The sequence below is a fragment of the Lemur catta genome, chromosome 9, assembly GCF_020740605.2.
Source record: "Lemur catta isolate mLemCat1 chromosome 9, mLemCat1.pri, whole genome shotgun sequence".
In the NCBI taxonomy this organism is placed as follows: Eukaryota; Metazoa; Chordata; class Mammalia; order Primates; family Lemuridae; genus Lemur; species Lemur catta.
The window spans coordinates 83,819,021-83,841,470 of record NC_059136.1 but is presented as its reverse complement, the minus strand read 5'-3'; the positions used below and the strand labels follow the sequence as shown (position 1 = coordinate 83,841,470).

At 38.3% G+C, this 22,450-nt stretch overlaps 1 protein-coding gene and 1 long non-coding RNA gene across 2 annotated transcripts in view; one reads left to right on the top strand and one right to left on the bottom strand.

Annotated features, from left to right (window-relative positions):
• LOC123644698 overlaps nucleotides 1-2,173 on the bottom strand; it is a 67,402-nt gene extending 65,229 nt beyond the window's left edge. The window contains exon 1 of the long non-coding RNA XR_006737225.1: nucleotides 2,140-2,173. This is a non-coding gene — a long non-coding RNA (uncharacterized LOC123644698). The remainder of the gene's footprint in view (nucleotides 1-2,139) is intronic.
• The window catches only part of C9H8orf34 (chromosome 9 C8orf34 homolog), a 397,961-nt gene continuing 377,219 nt past the window's right edge, over nucleotides 1,709-22,450 (top strand). Inside the window, 3 exon segments of the mRNA XM_045560952.1 lie at nucleotides 1,709-2,017; nucleotides 2,020-2,096; nucleotides 2,098-2,172. Coding sequence (XP_045416908.1) covers nucleotides 1,873-2,017; nucleotides 2,020-2,096; nucleotides 2,098-2,172 — 297 coding nt within the window. The 5' untranslated portion in view covers nucleotides 1,709-1,872.

The following is a 22,450-nucleotide window of genomic DNA, read 5'->3' as shown; positions in this document are numbered from 1 at the left end:
TTCAGAAAGGTACCATTCTGATTTTCCAGTACTCTGTGCTATCAAAAATACTAGGCTTGGTCGGGTGCTATAGCTCATATACTAGTACTTTGGGAGGCTGAGGAGGGAGGATTGCTTGAGGCCATGAATTTGAGACCAGCCTGGGTAACATTGTGAGACCTCATCTCTACAAAAAAAAAAAATAATAATAATAGCTGGGTGTGGTGGCACACACCTGTAGCCCCAGCTGCTGGGGAGGCTAAGGCAGGAGGATCGCTTGAGTCCAGGAGTTTGAGGTTGCAGTGAGCTATGATGACACCACTGTACTCTAGCCTGGGCAACAGAAGGAGATCCTGTCTCAAAAACAAACAAACAAACAAATAAATGAACCCCCCCCAAAAAAATAAAACTAGGCTTTTTAACTGGGTCATAGATGGCCTTCCTTATGGCTCTACACCATATCTTTTAGCGAATGGAAATGTTGGTGTTCACTCCGTACATATATTTTCTCTTGAACATATTAAAAATATCTTAAGTGTACCTTTGAACCACAGTGGAAAACATGACAAGCCTGGGCACCTCACTGTTATTCAGTTTAATTCTCCCTGTACAGATCACCTGAGTCTGATTGTAAAAGTATCACCTTCGACATTTTTCCACCCCAGATCATGTTCATTTCAGCTTGTCAGGGATGGTTCTGGAATATTCTTCTTATCTTAACTATTATATGTTTCCACATATTTAACATACAGAAGAAAAGCAGGGGCACCAATAAAGAAATTATGCGTTACAGAAATCCAGAACACAGCGGGGAAAGAAAAAAAAATCTATATACTATTGCAGTCTGCTTTAAGGAAAACTATTTCCATCATTCTAAACATTCCTATTTACGAACATACATCTTCTGATTTTGGCAGCACATCATGGTTAGGAGCCAGGGAAATCGTCACCGGGACCTTCGTGTTTTATTTCCCAAGAAAGAGAGCTCTGTGAAGAAACGTGTGCTATCTGTAATTCTTCAACTCGGAAATCCCTGCATAACAAGAAAGGTACTGGCTAAATTCGAGGAGCTCACGAAGTATCTAGAGGAAGCATTAAGTGGGCTAGCGTAGTATCTGAGAGGCAGCTACAGGCATAGAGACACAATTGAAGGCGTGGGTTAGGAAGGCAAACTTGGAAGGGGGGGGCCTGGCTCGCTTTTTCTCTCTTCTCCGGGTCAGATGCTGGAAGGGCGCTCCCTGCCTAGGGGCGTCTGCGCTCTGGGAGTGTTCAGGTGGCTTCTCCGCCTGCATTAGCGCCTCGACTTGCTCCAGGCCAAACCAGATTATTTAAAGAAAGGCAACTTCTTTTCGCGGCAAACCCTCAGACCTACGCACCATCTCACATCTCTGCCCTTCTCGGACCCCGAGTTAGCGTGGGCAGAGCAGACGGTGCCAAGGAGAGGCTCAGCCGATCCTCTTTCGAACTGCAGTAGTAGCTGCCAAGGAGTAGCCAACAGGCACCAGATTTATGTGCACTTTGAAAGAAGCACCTTCACCATTGGCTTTTAAAGCGGCGCTGTCGCTAGGGAGCGGCCGCTGGAGCGAGCACAGCCTCGGGGACAAGCCCGGGCTGTTTGTTCCCGTAACCTGGGAGCGGGGGCACACACAGTCGCGCGCGCACGGACACACACGCGCGCACGCGCCGGCGGCGAGTTCGAGCCCCGCGGCCCCCGGGTGCCCGCGTGCGCCCCACGGCGCGGCTCCAGGCGGAGCAGCACCTCCGCGGCCGGCCTCCCGGCCCCCGTTCCTGCTGCTGCAGCCCACAGGACGAGGGAGCCTCTGCCCCCCATTTCCCCCCAGAGCCCGGCGCCGCGGCGAGCGTGGGGGCGGGCCGAGGAGCAGAACGCGGTGAATGAGTTCTCCCCTCGCCCCGGAGTTGTCTGAGTTGGCGGCGCCGCGCCCAGGCTCCCGGCTCGCAGCGCCCCACGCGCGCGCGGCTCCGGGGTCTGCCGCCCACGCCCGCGGCCGCGCCGAGGCAGCCCGGGCTCCGGGGCGCCCGTCCCGGCCCCCGTCCGAGGAGAAGAAGGAGGCGCACGGCCGCGCGGGCTTCCCGCACTCGCTCCGCGGCCCCGTCTGTCTCTCCATGGCGTCTCGTCAGCAAAGCCGGATCCAGGCTTACCTGGAGAAGAACAAGATCGGTCCTCTGTTTGAGGTGAGGCGCGGCGGGAGAGGGCGGTCCCGTTGGCTTTGGGGGAAGGGGTCCAGGAACAAAACCACAACCCCCCCCCCCAGGGAAGGAGGGGTAGAAAACAAACGCACGGGAGAGGGCGCCCCGTGGTTCCCTGGCGTTTGTCCCGTCCCGGCCAGGTGTCCTGGAACGCGGCCCAGAGGGCTCCTCACCGGTTACCTGGACGCGGACAGGTGAGCTCGGGAGGGCCGGGCGGGGGAAGTTTGAGCCGTCGCACTGCCCTGCACCTCGCAGCCACACGTGCAGGACCCGCACAGGCTGAGACAGACGCTGAGCACGCATGCACACACTCAGACTGTGTTGCACACGCACATTTTCTTTCTGGAATTCACACTATCTTGCGTGTTGGATTTTTTTTTTTTTTTAAATGTGGGCGGTAGTGGAGCCCTAAAAGGTGGAGGAGCTGCTTAGCATTTAATACGATTAACTGGAAGAAAGCTGAACTGATAAGGGGTAGGCTTCAGTAGGCGCGGGCGTGTTGAATGCAACTGGCAAGCTGAGGGACTGACAGTGGTTTCTGGACGAAAAGGGAGCCCTTTGCCTTGCACACCCTTACCGGAGTTAAGGGGAGAAAGGGAACGGAGAAAGGTTCTGGAAAAGCACACGCGTATTACGGGAAGGAGAGGTGTAGCTCTGAGCTGTTGTCTCTCGCCATCAAAGAATTGATGACAAAAATACAGTCGGAGAAAGAAGAGCGGGAGGACAGGAGAAAATGAGAACGGGAGACTGAAACCTGGCACCGGCAAAGCGTCCCGCGGGTTGCCAGGGCGCTGGGCAGGGGTGGGGCGTGCGGGCTGGAGTCAGATGCTGGGCCGGCAGGGAGAGACACCCAGGGTCCCTTCCTCTCCTGGTCCAGCAGTGCAGGGGGGCACTGACTCACCGCAAGAGTAAGTGGGAGGGTCAAGGTGCCCCCCCCCCGCCTCTGAGAAGCACTTGTAGCTGCTCCGGGGGTGGGGTGAGGGGATGGGGTGGGATGGGGTGGGTGGTGTTACACATCTTGGCCTCTGGGGCGGAGACGCGGCAGGGGGAAAAGGGTGCATTGGATGGAGATCTGCAGCTTCTCTGGGATTGAAGAGAAGCAAAAGAGAACTGCAGAGAAAGAAAAAAAAAATTCGAGTTAATGCTCCTGCACAAAAAGAGAGAGGAGGACCAAGCTGTGGTCACATGGTCTTTTCTCTCAGGAGGACAGGTTTCAGATAACATGATCTGCAAGGTTTCTAAGTTTTGCTGCCCAACTTAAGTTAGCATTGTACTGTCTTTTGTTTCAACCGAAGCTCGCGGTATGAAGTCCCAAAGCCCTACAATTGCCGTCTTTATTCTTGTTTCTGCCAAAAATGATAGCAAAGACAGCCCATAGAAGGGCAAAATAAAATTGCTGGAGCTACCGGAATTCTTTTCTTTGCCTTTAGTTTTACGTATTGACTAGACATAATCTTACATAATTTTTAAAAAGGCAGAAGCATAACCCTCTGCCACACAGTGCATTAATTGTATCAAAAGATTCTTAAGATAATTACATTTACAGTGTGTGTTTGCTGGCTACTCTCTTAGAATATAAAGTACAATTAGGGAGAATAAATGAATTGTTTTTAATAGATGCTGTTCTCATTTGTTAACTTATTTTAAAATTCCCAAGATTCTTTCCAAGTGATTAAATAATAGAGTTTGGAATAAATGTAAACTTTCTACATAATTAGGAAGTAAACTCACATTGATATTTTTCAAGGCTTCCCCTTCTCCTTTTAATGCTCACCTAATTCTTCACTGAAGAATTTTAAGTGATAGCAACATTGTCTCATAAAAGCTTTGGATCTCCTCACCGAAAAACAAACACCAACAATAAAATTATGTGCTTAGTATTTTATTGAATACATACTACACACATCCCCATTAGCTTGGATTGTGGTGATGAATAATTCATTTTTCAGGTTTGATGTTCACTTTGAATTATTGAGGGGAGAAAAATGGATAGTAAATTCTCTTTTACTAAAAGCAGGATGTGACACAGATCCTTATGCAACAATTTTGATCATGATAGAGCTTGGTTTTGAGAGTAAATGGACTTCACAAAATTAGACATTTTCTCTAGTGTTTAGCCTATCTTGCTTCATGCTAGAAAAATCAGTGAATAAATAACACCTGTGAAGTGAACATTGTTGGTCTAATATTTTCTTCAGAACTCCAGGATCTTACTCAATGGTTTTCATAAGAATTGATTCAGGAGGTGAGAGGAGGAAGCTAGGAATTTGAATTTATTAAGAAGCAGCACAAATGATAGCTACAATTTTAATTCCAGAGCCACATTTTAAGAAACACTGGCATAAACTAAAATCTCCATTTATCAGTCACACATTGAAATAGGCAACTCCACGTTTTATCATTTCTGTTTTGTTGTGATTCGTTGTGTTGAATCACTGGAGTTGGTGACACAGGCTTCCTTTTAGTTTTGAAAATATGCAATATCAGACAATATGTCCTCCTTGCAATTTTGTAAGTTAGAAATGTTTTAAGAAAAAACTTACTGGAGTGAGACACTTTAAAGAGAGCCCATGAATGTTATTTAAAACAATAGCAAAAATAACCTATACACTGGTATTAAGAATACTTGTATCCTGTTTTATACCTACAGGGCTTATTTACTAGTTGAATTACTTAGTTTATTTCTTTGTTACTTAGCTTTTTGTTTATTTCTAACATTTTATGATTTGAGATGCTTATAAAGATGTTGGATGCCATATGGTATTTCAAAATGACTTTAAATTGAAATTAATTTTGTTTGCAGGTGATTTATGAGAATAAACTTGTTCTACCTATAAATTTGAAGATATTTTGAGGCATTACAAAACCATGCCTAAAAATCATTACAATAGAGTCCTGGGTAATGATGTCTTAATAAAAAATATGAAGATATAAGATGAAAATGACTTACATTTTACAAACTCTTTGTAATTTTTGTAAGGTGTAATAATTTCAGTGTCCTTATTGGCTTATTCAGGGCAGGCAAGCAGTGAATAACCTGGACAGTAATCTATAGGGATGCTTGACAGAATGCAATAAAGTAAAAAAAAAAAAAAACCTTTAGGTTTCCACACAAAACTCCTTATGTAACTGGCAAAGTATACAATGAGTCTCACCAAGTAGTGTATTTTTGTAATACACATAGACAAGATGCATGGCACAAACACAGGACTTGTCTCAAACCCCAAGGCTAGCCTGTCAACAGTCAAAAAGTTGGCAGTCAGAAATTCCGAAACTGATCATCTGGCATATAGCTGCTTATTGGGTTAAAATATTGTATTCTGTCTATTTTGTAATCAGTTTAACTTGGTTCCCAAGAGATTATGTGATATAGAATATCACAATAAATTTCTTATTTTATCAGAAATATATATTGTATATTGCAGATTTTATATATGTAATATAAAGAAGTACACAATTTTTAGTTTCTCTCATTCCCATTAAATAAGTAGAATAATTATTTGAAGATTATTGGTTGGAAGGGTTCCCAGGGCAGTCCTATATTTTAGTTCAAGCCTAATCACAGTCACAAGAGTGTGAAATCCTAAACTATTAAAAAGCAGAGTCACGGGAGGCTTCATAAAATTTTTAAATCTCTTTGTACTGAAGATGTGGTAAACCAAACTCACTATATTTCTCTAAGTGTGGCTGACCCCCTCTAAGTAGAATGGAACAACTTTATCACCTTCTCTGTTTAGTTCAAAGTACTTCTACTCACATGGTCTAAATTTGCATGAAGTGATTTGGCATACCTGTTACGAGGTGGGCCCCTATCAAACTGTGGTCAGCCAGAAGCCTGCCTCACTTATACACTTTGCTGCTGCACAACTCGCTCTTCTCTGGCACCCTGCCACACATTTTCCAGCCAGGTATGCTACCCTGAACTCCAATTTGCCTCCATCCCTCAGCAAGCCCATCATTTTACTTTATTCACCTCCCTGAATTATATCTGAAAAATTCCCCTTGCCCTATCAGAGAGTGTAGCATATGTGGGGACCTCCTTCAGCTGTTCTCCCTCTTATGGGGATCACAGTCTTGGCATACATGTTGTTGAATGCCTGAAAATATTTAATAAATACCTGGTCTATTTGGGCCAGGTGTAGGAAGTGGTGTTGGGGTTAAGGATGCTAGTTACTCCCTTACGGCCAGAGGTGGAAATATGTACTCCCCCCAATATATTTTAATGTTTAAAAATAATTTGCAAATGGTAAAGATGGCCCTTTAACAAAAAAATTAGGAAAATGCTTTTATAGGAGAAGTAATAAAATATAAACTCAGCACTTAAAACATGTTCGACCTAACTACTTACTTGTAAATATGTTTTTGGAGTAATCCTTATCTGGTCATCTTCCCCACTGCTTGAAGTTATGAAGACTTTTCCTTATCCAAACTTGTATTCATCTTTATAATCTCAGAGCATTTGGAGGAGCAGTAGACAAGGAAATCGGTTCCTTCTTTTTTTTTTTTTTTTTTTTGAGACAGAGACTCGCTATGTTGCCCAGGCTAGAGTGAGTGCCGTGGCATCAGCCTTGCTCACAGCAACCTCAAACTCCTGGGCTTAAGCGATCCTCCTGCCTCAGCCTCCCGAGTAGCAGGGACTACAGGCATGCGCCACTATGCCCGGCTAATTTTTTCTATATAGATTTTTAGTTGGCCATATAATTTTCTTTCTATTTTTAGTAGAAACGGGGTCTCGCTCTTGCTGAGGCTGGTCTCGAACTCCTGACCTCGAGCAATCCACCCGCCTCGGCTCCCAGAGTGGTAGGATTACAGGCGTGAACTACCGCGCCCGGCTGAAATCAGTTCCTTCTTATAATTTTACTTAGAGTCCAAGTTAAGCGTTGTCATTGATTTACTTCAGAACCCTTTTTATAAAATGTTTTCATTAATATGTTTTAGATTATTAGTCCATTTATTTTTCACTTCTGCCTTAATATATTTTATTTTCAAGTAGCTTATAAATAACTCAGTAAAATGACTCAAAATTAGAGTCAGTAAATAACTCAGTATATAACTTTAGAAATAAAAAAGTAAATATACAAATATAGCATCAATACATTTGAAAGAAGAAGTGATTATTATTGTTTTAGGGTCTCTTTTAAGAGAATGTGATCCATGGAAATATAAGACTATAAAAATAATCTAGACCTTCTTCCCTTTCTTTCCTTAATAATTCAATTAAATAACTTAAAAGCTATGAAGCATGCAAAAACCACGTAAAGAAAACATCTGAGAGCCATGCAACAAGGACAGCTAAGTGGGACAGTTGGCCTGGAGAGTATCAGGGCAAGATTAAAGAAGAGACTCAGTGGGGCAGTGGCAGGGTCAGAAGATTTGTTACATATGAGGTGGTGGCAGGGTGTTGAGAAAATACGCAGATATATTGAAAATCACACAAGTCACTCATTGATGGAGATAAGAGTCACAAAGATTATAAGGGAAAAAGCTAGCATGAATCTTGTTATGTTGGATTAAAATTGGAGATGTTGGTGTGATCTGATGACTTTCAATAATAGAAATAGGCATAGGTGTAATAAAAATATAGATTTTATGTATTTATGTATGCTTAAGCGCATGTACCTACATTTATTTTCTTACCCTGGGGCAAGAAAATTGGGAGGCCCTGGGAATAGCAAAATCCTAGTAGCAATGAGCATACCTAGTGCCTGGATTTTGGTTTCTAAATACCATTGTCTGTTAAGTAGAACCAGGTATCCTTGGAGAAATGGTTGATTCCAGATTTGGGCTGAGAAAGTATAAGATGAACCTGAAGCATCTTATGTCAGAAAGTAAGGAAGTGCTCAAAGAATGATGAGGATGTGTCAAAGGACACAGAAGCCAGCTTGTAGAGGCTCCTACCCCTGAGACGACTTGATGATCAAAATAAAGAATGACAGTAACAGATTAATTCACTGAATAAAATAGGAATATTTTATTTGACCAGGGTATAATGGAATATGGAATGTGCCCAGTTCATGGGGAGAAGAGAAAGCTTTTCCTTATAGTAGAATGCCAACTAATAAAAGTAGAAGGATGATGGAATTAGGAAATCACTCCTTGGCAACCATCTGAGAAGTAATTCAGGCAAGAAACATTAATGGATGCTAAATCCAATGGGTGAAAGTTGGATGAACAATGAGATGTTATATAATCTCCAAGTATCCTCCCACAAGACATTTATTAATTACAAAGGAAAAAGAGTAACTTTACATTAAGGAAACCTGGAAGACACTGCTTTGCTCAAGTGATGGGCAATATCATGTGCCCCTGCTAGGATGCAATTAAAACAACACAGCATTGCTTCTGTGATATTCCTGCCAATCATATATAGCCTGAACCAAATAATGAGAAAATAGCTAATAAATCTGATATGGTTTGGATGTCTGGCCCCTCCAAATCTCATGTTGAAATTTGATTCCCAGTGGTGAAGGTATGGCCTGGTGGGGGGTATCTGGGTCATGGGGGTAGATCCTTCATGCATAGCATGGTGCCCTACTCACAATAATGAGTGAATGAGTTCTCCCTTTATTAGTTCACAGGAGAGTGGATTGTTTAAAAGAGCTTGGCACCACCTCCACCCTCTCTTCTTCTTTCTCTCGGCATTGACACTTTTCTTTATAAATTATTCTATCTCAGATGTTCCTTTATAGCAACACAAAATGGACTAACACAAAACCTAACAGAGGAATTCTACAAAGAAACTTTCCTAGAGTCTTCAAACATGTTAAGGTCATGAAGGTCAAGAAAGGTCTTAGACTGAAGGGACATGACAACTAAGGGCACAATATGGTTCTAGATTTAATACTTCTGCTATGAGAGACGTTATTGGGAAAGTTGACAAAATTCAAACAGGGTCTCTAGGTGAAGGGCATATGGAGTTCTTTGTATTGTTCATATAATTTTTCTGTAAATTTAAAATTACCTCAAAATAAAAAATATTAAAAACAAAAAAGCATCTAGGAAATGAGTATTTGCAAAATAGTTCACCCATTGGTTTTCTTTGAACAGCAAATTATGTGAATGTAGTTAAGAATTTTATCAATGTCTGTACATGGAAATGGCTTGTATTAATACAATAAAGAATAATCTAAAAATCTGAGTAAAGAAAATTTACAATTCTGGTTAACTAAGGATATGCATTTCCTTCTCAAAATTGTAATAAAATACCTGGGAGAATAGGAAAAAAATGCATAAGAGTGCGGGAATACAAGAAAGATCTTTTTCTCCTTTATGAACAGAATTCCTTTCTTATGAGAAGTGGCATGTCCTTTGTACCTATATACAGTCAGTGACAGAGAGTCAATGACATGTTGTTTTAGATCATTTTGTGCTGCTATAACACTATACCTGAGCTGGGGTAACTTTTATAAAACAGAAATATGTTTCTCACAGTTCTGGAGGCTGGGAAAGTTCAAGATCATGATGCTGGGATTTGGTCTGGTGAGGGCCTTCTTGCTTCATCCTCACATGGCGGAAGGCAGGAGGGCAAGTCAGCTGAAGGCTATCCGAAGCTTCCTTTAAAAGGGCCTTAAAATCTCATTAAGGAGGAGAAGCCCTCATGCCTAATCACCTCTTAAAGGCCTCACCTTTTAATCCTATCACATTAGCACCCCCTGCATTTTAGAAGGGCCACATTCAAACCATAGCTTATGTAGTGGAAATATTGGTTACAATTTCCTGAAACATGCCTTAAAGTTCATTGTCTTAGTTGGGACACAGTCTTCGTGTGCTCTTTCTCTTTTCTGCTGTCTAGAATGCTCCTGTGCAAGGAAAAGAAATCATTACATCAAAAAAAAAAAAGATACTTGAACTTATATGTTTATAGCAGCACTGTTCACAACTGCAAAGATATGGAATCAACCTAAGTGTTCATCATCAGATGACTGGATAAAGAAAATGTGATTTTATGCACACACACACACCCCTATGGAGTACTACTCATCCATAAAAAAGAATGAAATCATGTTCTTTGCAGCAACGTGGATGAAACTGGAGGTCATTATCTTAAGTGAAATAATTCAGAAATAGAAAGTCACATACTGCCCGTTCTCACTTGTAAGTGGGAGCTGAGTAATGGACATAGTATGTAGAGTCTAATGTCTGATAGACATTAGAAACTTGGAAGGTCAGGAGGGTGGGATGGTGGGAGAGGGGCGTGGTATAAGAAATTACCTAAGGAGCGCTATGTACTCTATTCGGGTGATGATTACACTGTAAGCCCAGACTTCACAACTACCCACTATATTCATGTAACAAACTGCACTTCTACCCTCCAAATCTATATTTTTAAAAAAAAGAAAAGAAAAGAAAAAAAAAAAAGAAGAGACAAAAGAATGCCCTTTGGTAATTCCTTCCTTCCTTACTACTTCCGCATCCTTAGGCAGCCACTGATCACGTTTTTGTCACTGTGAATCAGCTTTCATTTTCTAGAGTTTTTGTGTAAATGGAATCATATATTATGCAGTCCTTTTTGGGGGAGGTTACATCTTGTTTCACTCTACATAATTATTTCAAAATTCATCCATATTGCAGCATGTATCAATAGTTTCTTTTTATTACTGAGTAGTATTCCATGTGGTTATATGCTTTCATTTCTCTTGGGTAAATACTTGGAGTATATTGACTAGACCATATGGTAAGTATATGTTACGCTTTTTAAGAAACTAGCCATTAAAATGGATGTACAATTTTATATTCCTGTGAACAATGTGTGAGAGTTCCATTTGTTCCACATTGATGGAAAGATATTTAAATATTTGTTGAAAACTTCAGAGTACTCTCTAGAATATAAATATAATATGTTGCTTCCAAATATTAGAAATATAATAACAAAAAGTAATATTTAGTTAAATTAACAAGTTACTAGCATAATAAAGATACCACATGAGAGCATGAAAAATAAAAAAAACATAAAAGGAGATATCAGAAACAAGGCCAGACAGAACAGTAATTATAATAAATATGAATGTATTAAATTATTTTATCAAATCACAGATTCTCAGATTGGATTGAAAATATTTCTACAATCTATGTAAGAGACGTACCAGGAACAAAATGATACAAAATGATGGACACAAAGAAAAATGGAAAAAATATGTACTATTAATAATAAAATACTGAGGCAGTTAATAATATTTTACTAGTATCTGAGACAGAATTCAAAGTGAGGTACATTATATTGGTTACAGAGATTGTAAAATATTTATTACATATAGATACTCCATGATGATATACTTCATAAGGTTTTATGTGAATAAAGCATTGAAATATATAGAAAATCCAAAAAATGCAAGAAAGAATTGACATTCATAGTAGGTAGTTTTAAAATATTTCTCCTAATAGTACACATATTAAGTTGGTAAAATAAGTAATTATATAGGAGTAATTAACCAATTTGTAGGCTAGACAATAAATTATATGAGCTTAGAAATACAAGGCAGAATCAATATTCATAGTAGGAAAACTTAAAATACCCTTTTTGGAAGTACAAATATCAAATTGGTAGAATAAGTAATTCATATAGAAAGAAATTGAATAACCAATTTAGATGCTTGATTATATATAGATATATGTGTGTGTATATATATATATATACATAGATGTGTATATTTATACATATATACACATACAAGTGGGTGTATATATATATTTTGTGTGTATAATATATACATCTATTTGTATATATGTGTGTATGATGTGTGTATCAAGATACAGAAAGATTGTCAACATCAAATAAATTTATACATTTAAAATATACAATCATAGTATTTAGAAATATTCACCATGATTTAAGTCACAAAGAAAATATTAATAAATTTGTTAATCTAGAAAACTCACAGGATGCATTGTCTGACCACAGTGCCCAATTATATATAACAACGAAAGCCTAGGTAGGTTACACCTCCCTAAATATCACCTCTTGCTCTTCCCAGTCTCCCCCCATTTATCTATTAAGATATTTACACAACACTACCCTACATAATCAAGTTAGTAAAGAGATCAGTCTTTCTCAAATTGTTTGTTTTGAATGAAGTGAGATATTTTATTTCAATATGTATGTATATTTGCCCCAATACCACCAGTTACATGTTTGTCCTTTCTTAGCTGATTGGAAATGTAATATTTCTTACATACTAATTTCCAATATTAGAGACTTTCTCCAGAGTCCAAATCTCTGCATTAAAATAAACAAACATATATATTTGGAGCAGTTTCAGGTTCACAGCAAGATTGAGAGGAAGGTGCAGAGAAATCCCATATACCTACCCCCCCGACATGCACAGCCTCCCCCATTATCCACATCCCCCACCAGAGTGGTACATTTATTACAATTGATGAACCTACATTAACACACCCTTATCACCCAAAGTCCATAGTTTACATTGGGTTCACTCTTGTTGTACATCCTGTGGGTTTGGACAGATATATTAATATAATGACATGTATCCACCATTATGGTATTATACAGAGTAGTTTCACTGCCCTAAAAATCGTCTGTGCTCTGCCTACTCATCCCTCCCTCCTCGCTAACCCCTGGAAATCAGTGATCTTTTTACTGTCTCTATAGTTTTGCCTTTTCCAGAATGTCATATGGTTGGAATCATACAGTATGTAGTCTTTTCAATTGGCTTCTTTCACTTAGTAACATGCATTTAAGGTTTCTCCATATCTTTTCATGGCTTAATAGTTCATTTCTTTTTAGTGATGAAAATACTACATTGTCTGGAAGGTACCTTCAGTTTATTCATTTACCTACAGAATGAAGGACATCTTGGTTGCTTCCAAGTTTTGGCAATTATAAACAAAGCTACTATAAGCATCCATGTGCAGTTTTTTTTTTTTAAACATAAGTTTTCAAGTCCTTTGGGTAAATACCAAGTAGTGTGAGTGCTGGATTGTATGGTAAGAGTACGTTTAATTTATAAGAAACTTCCAAATTGTCTTCCAAGTGGCTGTACCATTTTGAATTCCCACCAGCAAAGAATGAGGGTTCCTGTTGCCTCACTTCCTTGCCAGCATTTGGTGTTGCCAGTGCTCTGTATTTTGACCATTCTCATAGATGTGTAGTGGAATCTCATTGCTTTAATTTATAATTGCATAATGGCATATGATGTTGAGCATCTTTTCATCTGCTTATTTGCCACCTCTGTATCTTACTTGGTGAGGTGTTAAGGTCCTTAACTCATTTTCCAATTAGATTATTTTCTTATTGTGGAGTTTTAAGAGTTCTTTGCGTGTTTTGGATAACAGTCCTTTATCAGATATATCTTTGGTGAATATTTTCTCCTAGTCTGTGGCTTGTCTTTTCATTCTCTTGATTATTCTCCCAAACGTTTAAGAAAAATGTTTTGCATTCAAAGTATTATTAGGAAATCTGAATTAATAGAGCTTGAACAGGAAGCATATCTGGGACTCTTTGTCCAATTCAGTAAAAAAGTTTACATTATTAAAATGTGAGCCAATTTGCAGAGTTCAAAGGAGTGAAAATTATATATCTGATATGTCATTTTGCAAGCAAATAACTGAAACTGGAAACATGTGCTCTTGCTAAGGCAAAGCTGTGGTTTTGGTTACTTTCCTTTTTCTCTGTAGAAATACCCTAAACAATGATTTTTTATAAAAATTATACAAAGGTTTCTCCAAATATTAGTCAGAACCTGCTCCATTCAGTTGCTCTCTTGTGTACCCACCACCCCTGGCGTGAGGAAGGGTGACCCAGCTCTCGTGACTGCACTCCTGTAATTACTCACACAAGGTTGTCCCAGGGACCCTTTCTGCACTTCTTTATTCTGGACTCCCACTCAAATTTGGTGAGATTGAAAATTGTAAGAACCTTTTGGGTTGAAAATTTATTAAAATATATCAAAGTTAAAAAGAACTCTTTGAACCAGCAATTTCATTGCCAGGATATATTCTACAGAAATACTTGCACACATGCAAAAATGTTACAAGGACAGTAATTGCACATTATATGAAATGGTTAATAGTTGTGAGCAACCTAAATGTCTACAGATAGTAAAAGAATTAAATTGTTACTTAATCATATTTTTGAATACATACAGCTGTTAAAAAGAATTGAAAAGATAGCCACAGACCGAATGCATATACTGACACTGAATGGTGTCTATGATATATTTTTAAGAGAATGAATCTTGGAATGTTTATATCTCTTGCAACATAATAAAGTAGATATCTAATAAAGATTCCTTATTAAATCACTTAGAAATTACCTCCTTTAAAATGTGCAGATAAGTTTAAAAGAAAGTAGGGGAAACCATGGTCTAGAAATGAGTGAGGAATGGGTCACTGGACTGGGAGTTGGAGACTGAATGCACACCTGGCAGGGGCATGTGTTCTTCATCTCCTGAATTTTGCTCATAGGTTCATGATGGTGACTTAAGAGACAGGAGACATGGCCTTGGACCTAAACAATGAGGTATTAGAACTGCAAACCCCCCCCTTAAGGGATGCCCACATATATATATAATAAAAACATAAATAAATGGATGATACCAAATTAGGAAAGTGTCTTGGAGAGGTGAGGGGGAAGTTCAACTATTTTGGTGACATTTTCCAGTGATTTTATGAGTGATGGGTAGATAGATATTTGTTATATTATTATTTACATATTTTTATGTCTCAACTTTCTGTACTTTTCAAGTAAAAATTTAAAAGTTATGGAATGTGTTGATGTATATATTGTGTATACATCTGTTTTGTACATGTATGTATGTGTGTATTTTTATATATATGTATATATATACAGTTGATCTTTTGTATTCTTGGGTTCTGCATATGTGGATTCAACTAGCTGTGGATTGAAAATATGCGGAAAAACATTGCATCTGTAATGAACATATGCAGACTTTTTTCCTTGCCATTATTCCCTAAACAATGCAGTATAATAACTATTTACATAGCAGTTACATTGCGTTAGGCATTATAAGTAATCTGGAGATGGTTTACAGTTTATGGGAGGATGTGAGTAGGTTATATGCAAATACTGTGCCGTTTCATGTAAGGGACTTGAGCTTCTGTAAATTTTGCTATCCCAGGGAGGTCCTGGAACCAATCCACCCTGATATCTGAGGGACAACTGTATATATCAAAACATAGTGTGTCGGTGTGTGTGTGTGTGTGTGTGTATCGTTTGGGGAATTGACATCAAGTTGCTTACGGTGGTTACTCATAGGTAGAGAGAAATAGAGGAATAGTCAAAGAGTAACCTTTACTTTGTGCTCTAAATCATTTGCATGTTTTAAAATATTTACATATTACGTTTATATTCTTTAATAAAAACAAAAGTAATGAATTTTCATTAGAAATGAAAATATTTTATCCATATATTATGGTCCCATTCTGTAGAACTCATTTTATTTTGGAAAACTTGTACCCAATTTTATTTGACAGGATAATAGACCCAAGAATCATGGTACTATTACAAGCAATTTATTATTTCAGAATATTTTTATTTTGAAATAAAATAATTTTAAAGGCATTTGAGTTTGAGAGTGATGGAACTGCATCATCATGCCCTGATTGTCTACTGGAGTTGAGCAGGTGCATGTCACTGGTTCAAGGAGTGCCCCTGCTTCTGTGCGTTCCTCTGTGCTCCCCGTGGTGGAGGAAAGCCTATCCGTTAGAGAGAGGGCTCTTCTACAGTTAAGGGTGTGCGATTACCAGGTATCTGCTGACAAAAGGCATTTGTTCATGCATTGTATCATGTCCTTTGAGATGCATCTCAAAGTAGATTTTAAATTCTTGAGGGTGGAAAACTAGTGTTTTGCTTCATGCTTTATTATGTATCCACTACAGTGTCTGGAACATGGGTTACAAAGCAAGGTCTCAGCATATGTCTGTTGAAGTGCAAAAAGCAGTGATTTTCCAGAGAAGGGGGAAAAAAGAACACTGAAGATAGAACCAGTTAGCAAACAGCATCTTAATATTTATTCTTTTAAGACCTAGAGAAATGTATCCCCTGTCCCATTAATTTACCTTTACGGATGGTGAATAACTTTTAATTATGTACTTAGCTACCCAATTAGCTGTCAGCCATCTTTTCCCCTTTTTAATATTTGCTTTCAAGAGAGGGGCTGGTATATTCATTTACTGCAAAGTGCAAGGTATAATCCATAACCCCTCAACCTAATTATTAATGTATTTGCATTTAATAGGGAGGAAGTTGCATAACACAGCTATATATATGCGGACAGGAGGCAGATGATGTTTGGACATAACTCAACTTTAGCAGTCACTTATTGTCTGCTTGACCTTGAGCAAGTTATTTATTCTCTGTTAACATTGATGTCTTCATCTGCAAAATAATGCCAATGGAATGCATTGTGAAGAATATATGAGGTGAAATAAAGTCTGAAGAATCCAGTTCTGTGCCTGGCACTTGGTAAGTGCCCAATAAATTTTGGCTGCCATCACGTTAGATGTGCTTCTTGTTTCTATTAATATTAATGGCCCAGTGACAGACCAGGTGGAGAGATGCTTTTGAGGGCTGGCCTTCTGGTAGCCAGAGATGGGAACTCAGGGTGCGCATCTGCTCTTTTAGGCAGTAGCTCTGCTGTCTTTGAAAAGGTGTCATGGCGCTGGTGGAAACAGAGCAGCGCTCGGCAGGGCAGAGTATGCATGTGTATGTCCAGTAGTGGGGGCAGGGGAGGCCTTGCTTGCTGCTGCATCACCACAGTGACAATATATTTGGGCAAAATTTGGAAACATACCAAGTAATTAGAAAACAATCCAGAATATCTCTTATTATCTTGCAGAGGCAACTCGGATCACCCTTAACGAAAATAGCACACACAACCCTAACTCTCCTGTCACTCTCTGTAGTGATTGTCTTTGTTTTCTTCATTTCCTTTATTGTCATCTGAAATTATCTCATTGGATTTATTCTTTTGATTTCAGTTTAAATTCTCTTTAATACTACTAGAATATAAACTCCTTAAAGGTGGATATTTTGCCAGTCTTTTTAATTGGTATATTGTCATGCTTAGAAAATATCTGGTACATAGTAGGTGTTCTACTAAAATGTTGTCAAATGCATTTATGAATGAAAAAAATCACAGCAAACCTATCAAATCTGAAATATAAGGTTTGTGCATGAATAATCCTTTGTCACTATGAGTTTGAAAATATTCTCAGCAGCTTATGAGAGATTTCACTTTCATGAAAATTCATTCAGACTTGGTTATCTTTTCAATAGCTATTAAATCCTTTGGTGCATGATATTTGAAACTTCATTTACATCATTTGATACATATTTATTTGCTGTATGATGTACTGAGAAATACAAATAAAATATTTTCTGTCTGTAAAAACTCATGTGTATGAAGAAGATACCGATATACTTGGGACACTTCAACTATTATATTCCAAAAATTTTACAAAAGCCTTCCTCAGTTTTCTGTTAATATGCCTAGTCAATTTTTATACTCATTAATACATTCCATCATTATAATAGTAGAAGGAAGAGATTCATATTTGAAATTCAGATTCAGAGATTAGTTTTCAAATAATTTGCTTTGGGATACAGTGTATACATTGGATAAGGTAAAAGGAAGATTTGTTAAATAAAGCAGTTTCTATTATCATTTTTTGTTCCTGGAAGTTCTTAGCAATGATAAAACATCTAAAAATAAATTATTAAAAATGTCTAAATGATCTCATTGGTATAGTTAGTGTCCTACATGAAACATACTGATAGTTTGAAGTATAGCCTGGGGCATATAGGAGTGTACAACTTCTGCTATTCCTTCACTGTTGGAACATATTGATCTAAGTTCATAGTGACAAGCTATATTGCACTCAGAATACATCTGATTTCTTTATACATTGAAACAACATATCTGTTTCTATGAAGTGAACTTCATTGTATAAGATTTTTCATAGTATGTTTTTGAGACATTATCTTTAATTCAATGTTCTTTTACTTCTATGAATTCTCTCTAGAAAACCTGGCATTGTTTTAGTCATCTTATTTTTTCCTGTTTTTTTAATTTAAAAACATCATTATCATTTTAGTATTATCTAAAATGGTAATTAAAATCAGCTACAGTTCATTAGGCAAATAATATTCTATTCTGACCGAAAATATTTATTGAGACATTCTCTAATATCTTTTCTTTTAGTAGTATAATAGCAATGATATGATAAACAATACTATGTGTACACAGATGATAAATACTCTACTTTGTGGAAGATATAAGCCTTTTCATAGCTTCACAAAAAGTTCCAGCTTTCACAGAATCATTTTAACTGTAGTCCTCGCTTAACATTCAGCTAAGACATTAAGGTCTGTGTACAATTGGCAACATTCCATTCCTGCAATCTACAGATCAGTCGGGAATACAAGACAGGTCGGCATCACTAGGTTTATCTGTAGTTCAGTTTTGAGAAATAATATTCAGGGAAGAATTTGTGAGACTCGTGTACAGTAACTTCTAAGTTATTAACTTCTACGTTATTTAAAATGTATTTTTGGATAGTTTGTGGAACCATAACCTGGATACCTATTCTGCATAAGGTTGGCCCACTGAAGAATTGTTGATACTTTCACTTAGTTGTACTGTGGAGAGAAGAGGACCGATGAGACCTAGTTTTGTCTACTGGAGAATGTTGAGGAGGCGCATGTTCATTACATTAGGCAGCAACCTCTTACGAGAACTACAGTGTAATTTTATAATGTCAAAAATAGTTATATGAATATTTTGAATTGTGCAACTAATAGCATCCTCCCTTTTTTTTTTTTTTTTTTTAACATAGGCTTCTGGAAAACTCGTAGCCCGGACATAGCCAGAATAGAGGCCATTGTCATGAGCATTTATACCCCCATCCTTTCCCTCACGTTGCCTTCACCTTGTTTTGGTTTCTCTTTTTCACTCCCCTTTTTATTTCTGCTGTTTGAATACCATTTATCCTTCTCTGGAAAATGCCTTAAATTCTTTCTGAAATAAGGATGAGCATACATATGTTAAATAAATCATATAGCAACACACTTTTGGTTCAAATAATTTCAGTACGTTATAGGATATAATCTTTTTCCTGTTGACCCATGCTATACCTGTCTTTCTTTCTAAAGATATTTAATTGACTCATTCTGGATTGTTTAGTGAGAATTTATTTGTAGGTGATGTCTCCCAGGATTAGCTTTATGCGCGGCAGAGATGAAGCTGCCGGAAAGGCAAGGTTTGAGACTCAGGCCCTTTGCATGATCTGTTTTCTCCCCTTGTAGGTTTCCCCCATTATGTGGCTGGCTCCATCTTGCCATTGAGATCCTAGGTTAAATATCTGTCAGATAGCTCCTCACAGACAACTCAATCTCAGCAGCTTCCTGATCAACCTCCTTCATGCTACACTCTTTTATTTCCACTACAGCACTCACCAGTTGCCAACATTTTCTTATTTATTTGTTCAGTCTCTGGCTCCTCCTCTTAAATAGATCCTCCATGAGGAACGGGACTTTGTCAGCTTTCTTCTCTGACATATCTTCATGATGCATAGTAGCCCCATTCCTGCAATTAGCTATTATTTTTTTTAAACAGTGTTTATTTATTTATTTTTAAAAATTGACAAATAAAAATAATATTTCTATTTATTCTTATTCCTCTTGCCAAGCATTAAAAAAAGGATTAAATAAACTTTTCCCCAGATGGCATATAAGGGAGCCATTAAAATATAGAAAAAAATGAATTCAAAATTACATATGCAATATTATCATCACTGTGTAAAATATGCAAAAAGAATGGAAAATAAGAATGGCTCATAGCTTTTATATGATATACTAGGTTAATGAGCTACTTTTTAATATTATGTACTAGGTTAATGGACTATTTTTGCTTCCGAGCAACCCATTAAATTTTCCAAGCTCTCTGTATTGCTGCACTATTGCTTTTAGTGTTATGAAGTCATTGTTTTTAGGTGATTTAGTCTTCTGGAGGCCTCTACTGACTTTTACATGGGTACTGCATTTGCATATTAATACTGAATTCCTTGTCAATTAAAAACTTAATGGGGATTTTTGGCAGAGGCTGAGAGAAAAACTAATTGAATAGACCAGATCAGAAGTGCTGATGATGAGAGGACAGCAGTAGGTAGATTGGAATTGACCTTCAGGTGAGTAGAAATGGTGCCAGACAGGGAGGTAGGATGAATGAGTAACGTTTCCCAATACAATTCTACTATCATGCTATATGAAGCCCCCCGTCTTTTTTAAGCCCTCTTTTAAAGAGCTGAAAAAACAGTGAGAATTGTGGATGATGGTGCATACTCTTGGCTTCACAAAGCTTTGCACTATTTCATCCTGTGCCCTCATTCTTTGTAGGAATACTCAGGAATGAACTACTGTAGTATGAAGGGACGTGAAAACTGAGGGTCAAGAATGTTACTGAAGGAATTTTAAATGAAATATGTTGAGTCTCATTCAGACATGTCTAAGGCTAAGCTGAAATCTACTCCAATATCAATGTATCAATAGCTATCTACATAGCATGCCTATTTTGCAAATACTTTTGAGTAAATAATTTTTGAAAGACTTTCCTTGTGGATCATCTTATAGATAGCCCCAACTCAGAATGATAAAAAGGCACCAAAAATAACACAACATGTTCCACTTTCCTTACCTTTTTGTTTCAGCTGTGGCTTAGCAGCTGAAAACAGCTGAAACAAAGGACCCAGTTATCTTTGTCTCTTTCTCTCCTTAAACAAAAATTCTGTTAAATTATCAAATCTTTCAATGAGTCTGTAAAATGCCTTTTGTGCCCCCCCTTTGCTTTTCTCCTCCGTGCCAACTTAGTCCTGGCACCCAGACAACTCCATCAGATGGTCGCACCCCAATCCATTCTACTTGTGGCTGGCAAAGCGACCATTTCAAACTGATATTTATCATGTCATTTCTCTACTAAAGAATAAACATATACTGTTTCACCTCTTCCTGTGGTCATGCTTTTTAAGCAGGAGTACACATATGTTGACACATGATGATAATGTTAGACAAAATGCAACATTTATGTAAGTTTTAAAGATAATCAAATGTTGGAGAATTTTTATACTTCTATTGTATCACTTTTAGCTCTGTCTGCAGACTTCTAGGAGAATGAATTTATGGGCTTGGGCCAATGCGGTTTTGCAAAGGTTTTGAAACACTGAATTATGGGATGAATTCCAAACTAGGGTGGCATTTGGTGACCTCCAAACTCCATACTTTTCATTATCCCTACACACTGTCTTCAGACAGACTAGCTTATCCAGTTCCCACAATACATACAATATCAGTTTTTGCCTGATAATCTCTCTACATGGACTATCTCTCCTTTGTTCTATAAAGTCTGAGACTGGGTTCCTTGGGAAACAGACTCTGAGATGGATATTTGCATGCAGAGGGTTAATTGTCGAGTGGCTGTGGGAGCTGTACCATGGAGGGAGTGAGGGAAGCGGGTTTGAATAGGGGAACAAGTTGAACTGTGAGACAGTTGCAACAGAGTCCTCAGCGGATGTATAGGAAGGCTCACCGAGGGAGCCCTGGCCCTGGAAGGCACCGAAGGGTTGTGCCAACAGAAGCCTGGAGTTGAGCCTCTGTACTCTGCATGGACCCGTCTTTAGAAACAGGTTTCCTCCAAAGAGAGAATGTGACCTTGGGTGAGACAGCTGCCTTCTGAGGAAGACAGTTCTGGAGGGGGCCTCAGCTGAGAGCCTTCAACAGCCAACACCGCTGGCAGAATGAGTTCTTGTTTCTGAAGGAAGGATCTGGGCACATACCACAGTATCTACCACATTTCTCTATTCACTATCATCCACTCATTAGAAGAAAATTCATGTGTTGCCTCTTGAATTAAATATTTTTTGATTGCTCTAGCTTCCTTAGATTTTCCATTTCTGTGAACTTCAGTTGCACTTAAGAGGTATTCCATTCAGTTTTTTCATTTTTGTGGTTAACCACACTGTTACTTAACTATTCTCTGGGTTCTGGATTGCCTTTATAACTATATTGTTGCCTTTTTTCTTAATGTTCCTCCTAAGTATCTAACTTAGAGTATATGTATCACAAGAATTTAATTGAATACTAGTTGAGTAAATAAATGCACACTAAACAGTGTGGTCTACAGAACCATGAAATATTTGTTTTATACATAAAACAGGCGAAGCCTTTCCATTATTTTCTAAGCTTTACAAATGAAAATTATGCAAAGACCTCAAAGAGGGTTAAATGATGATCTAT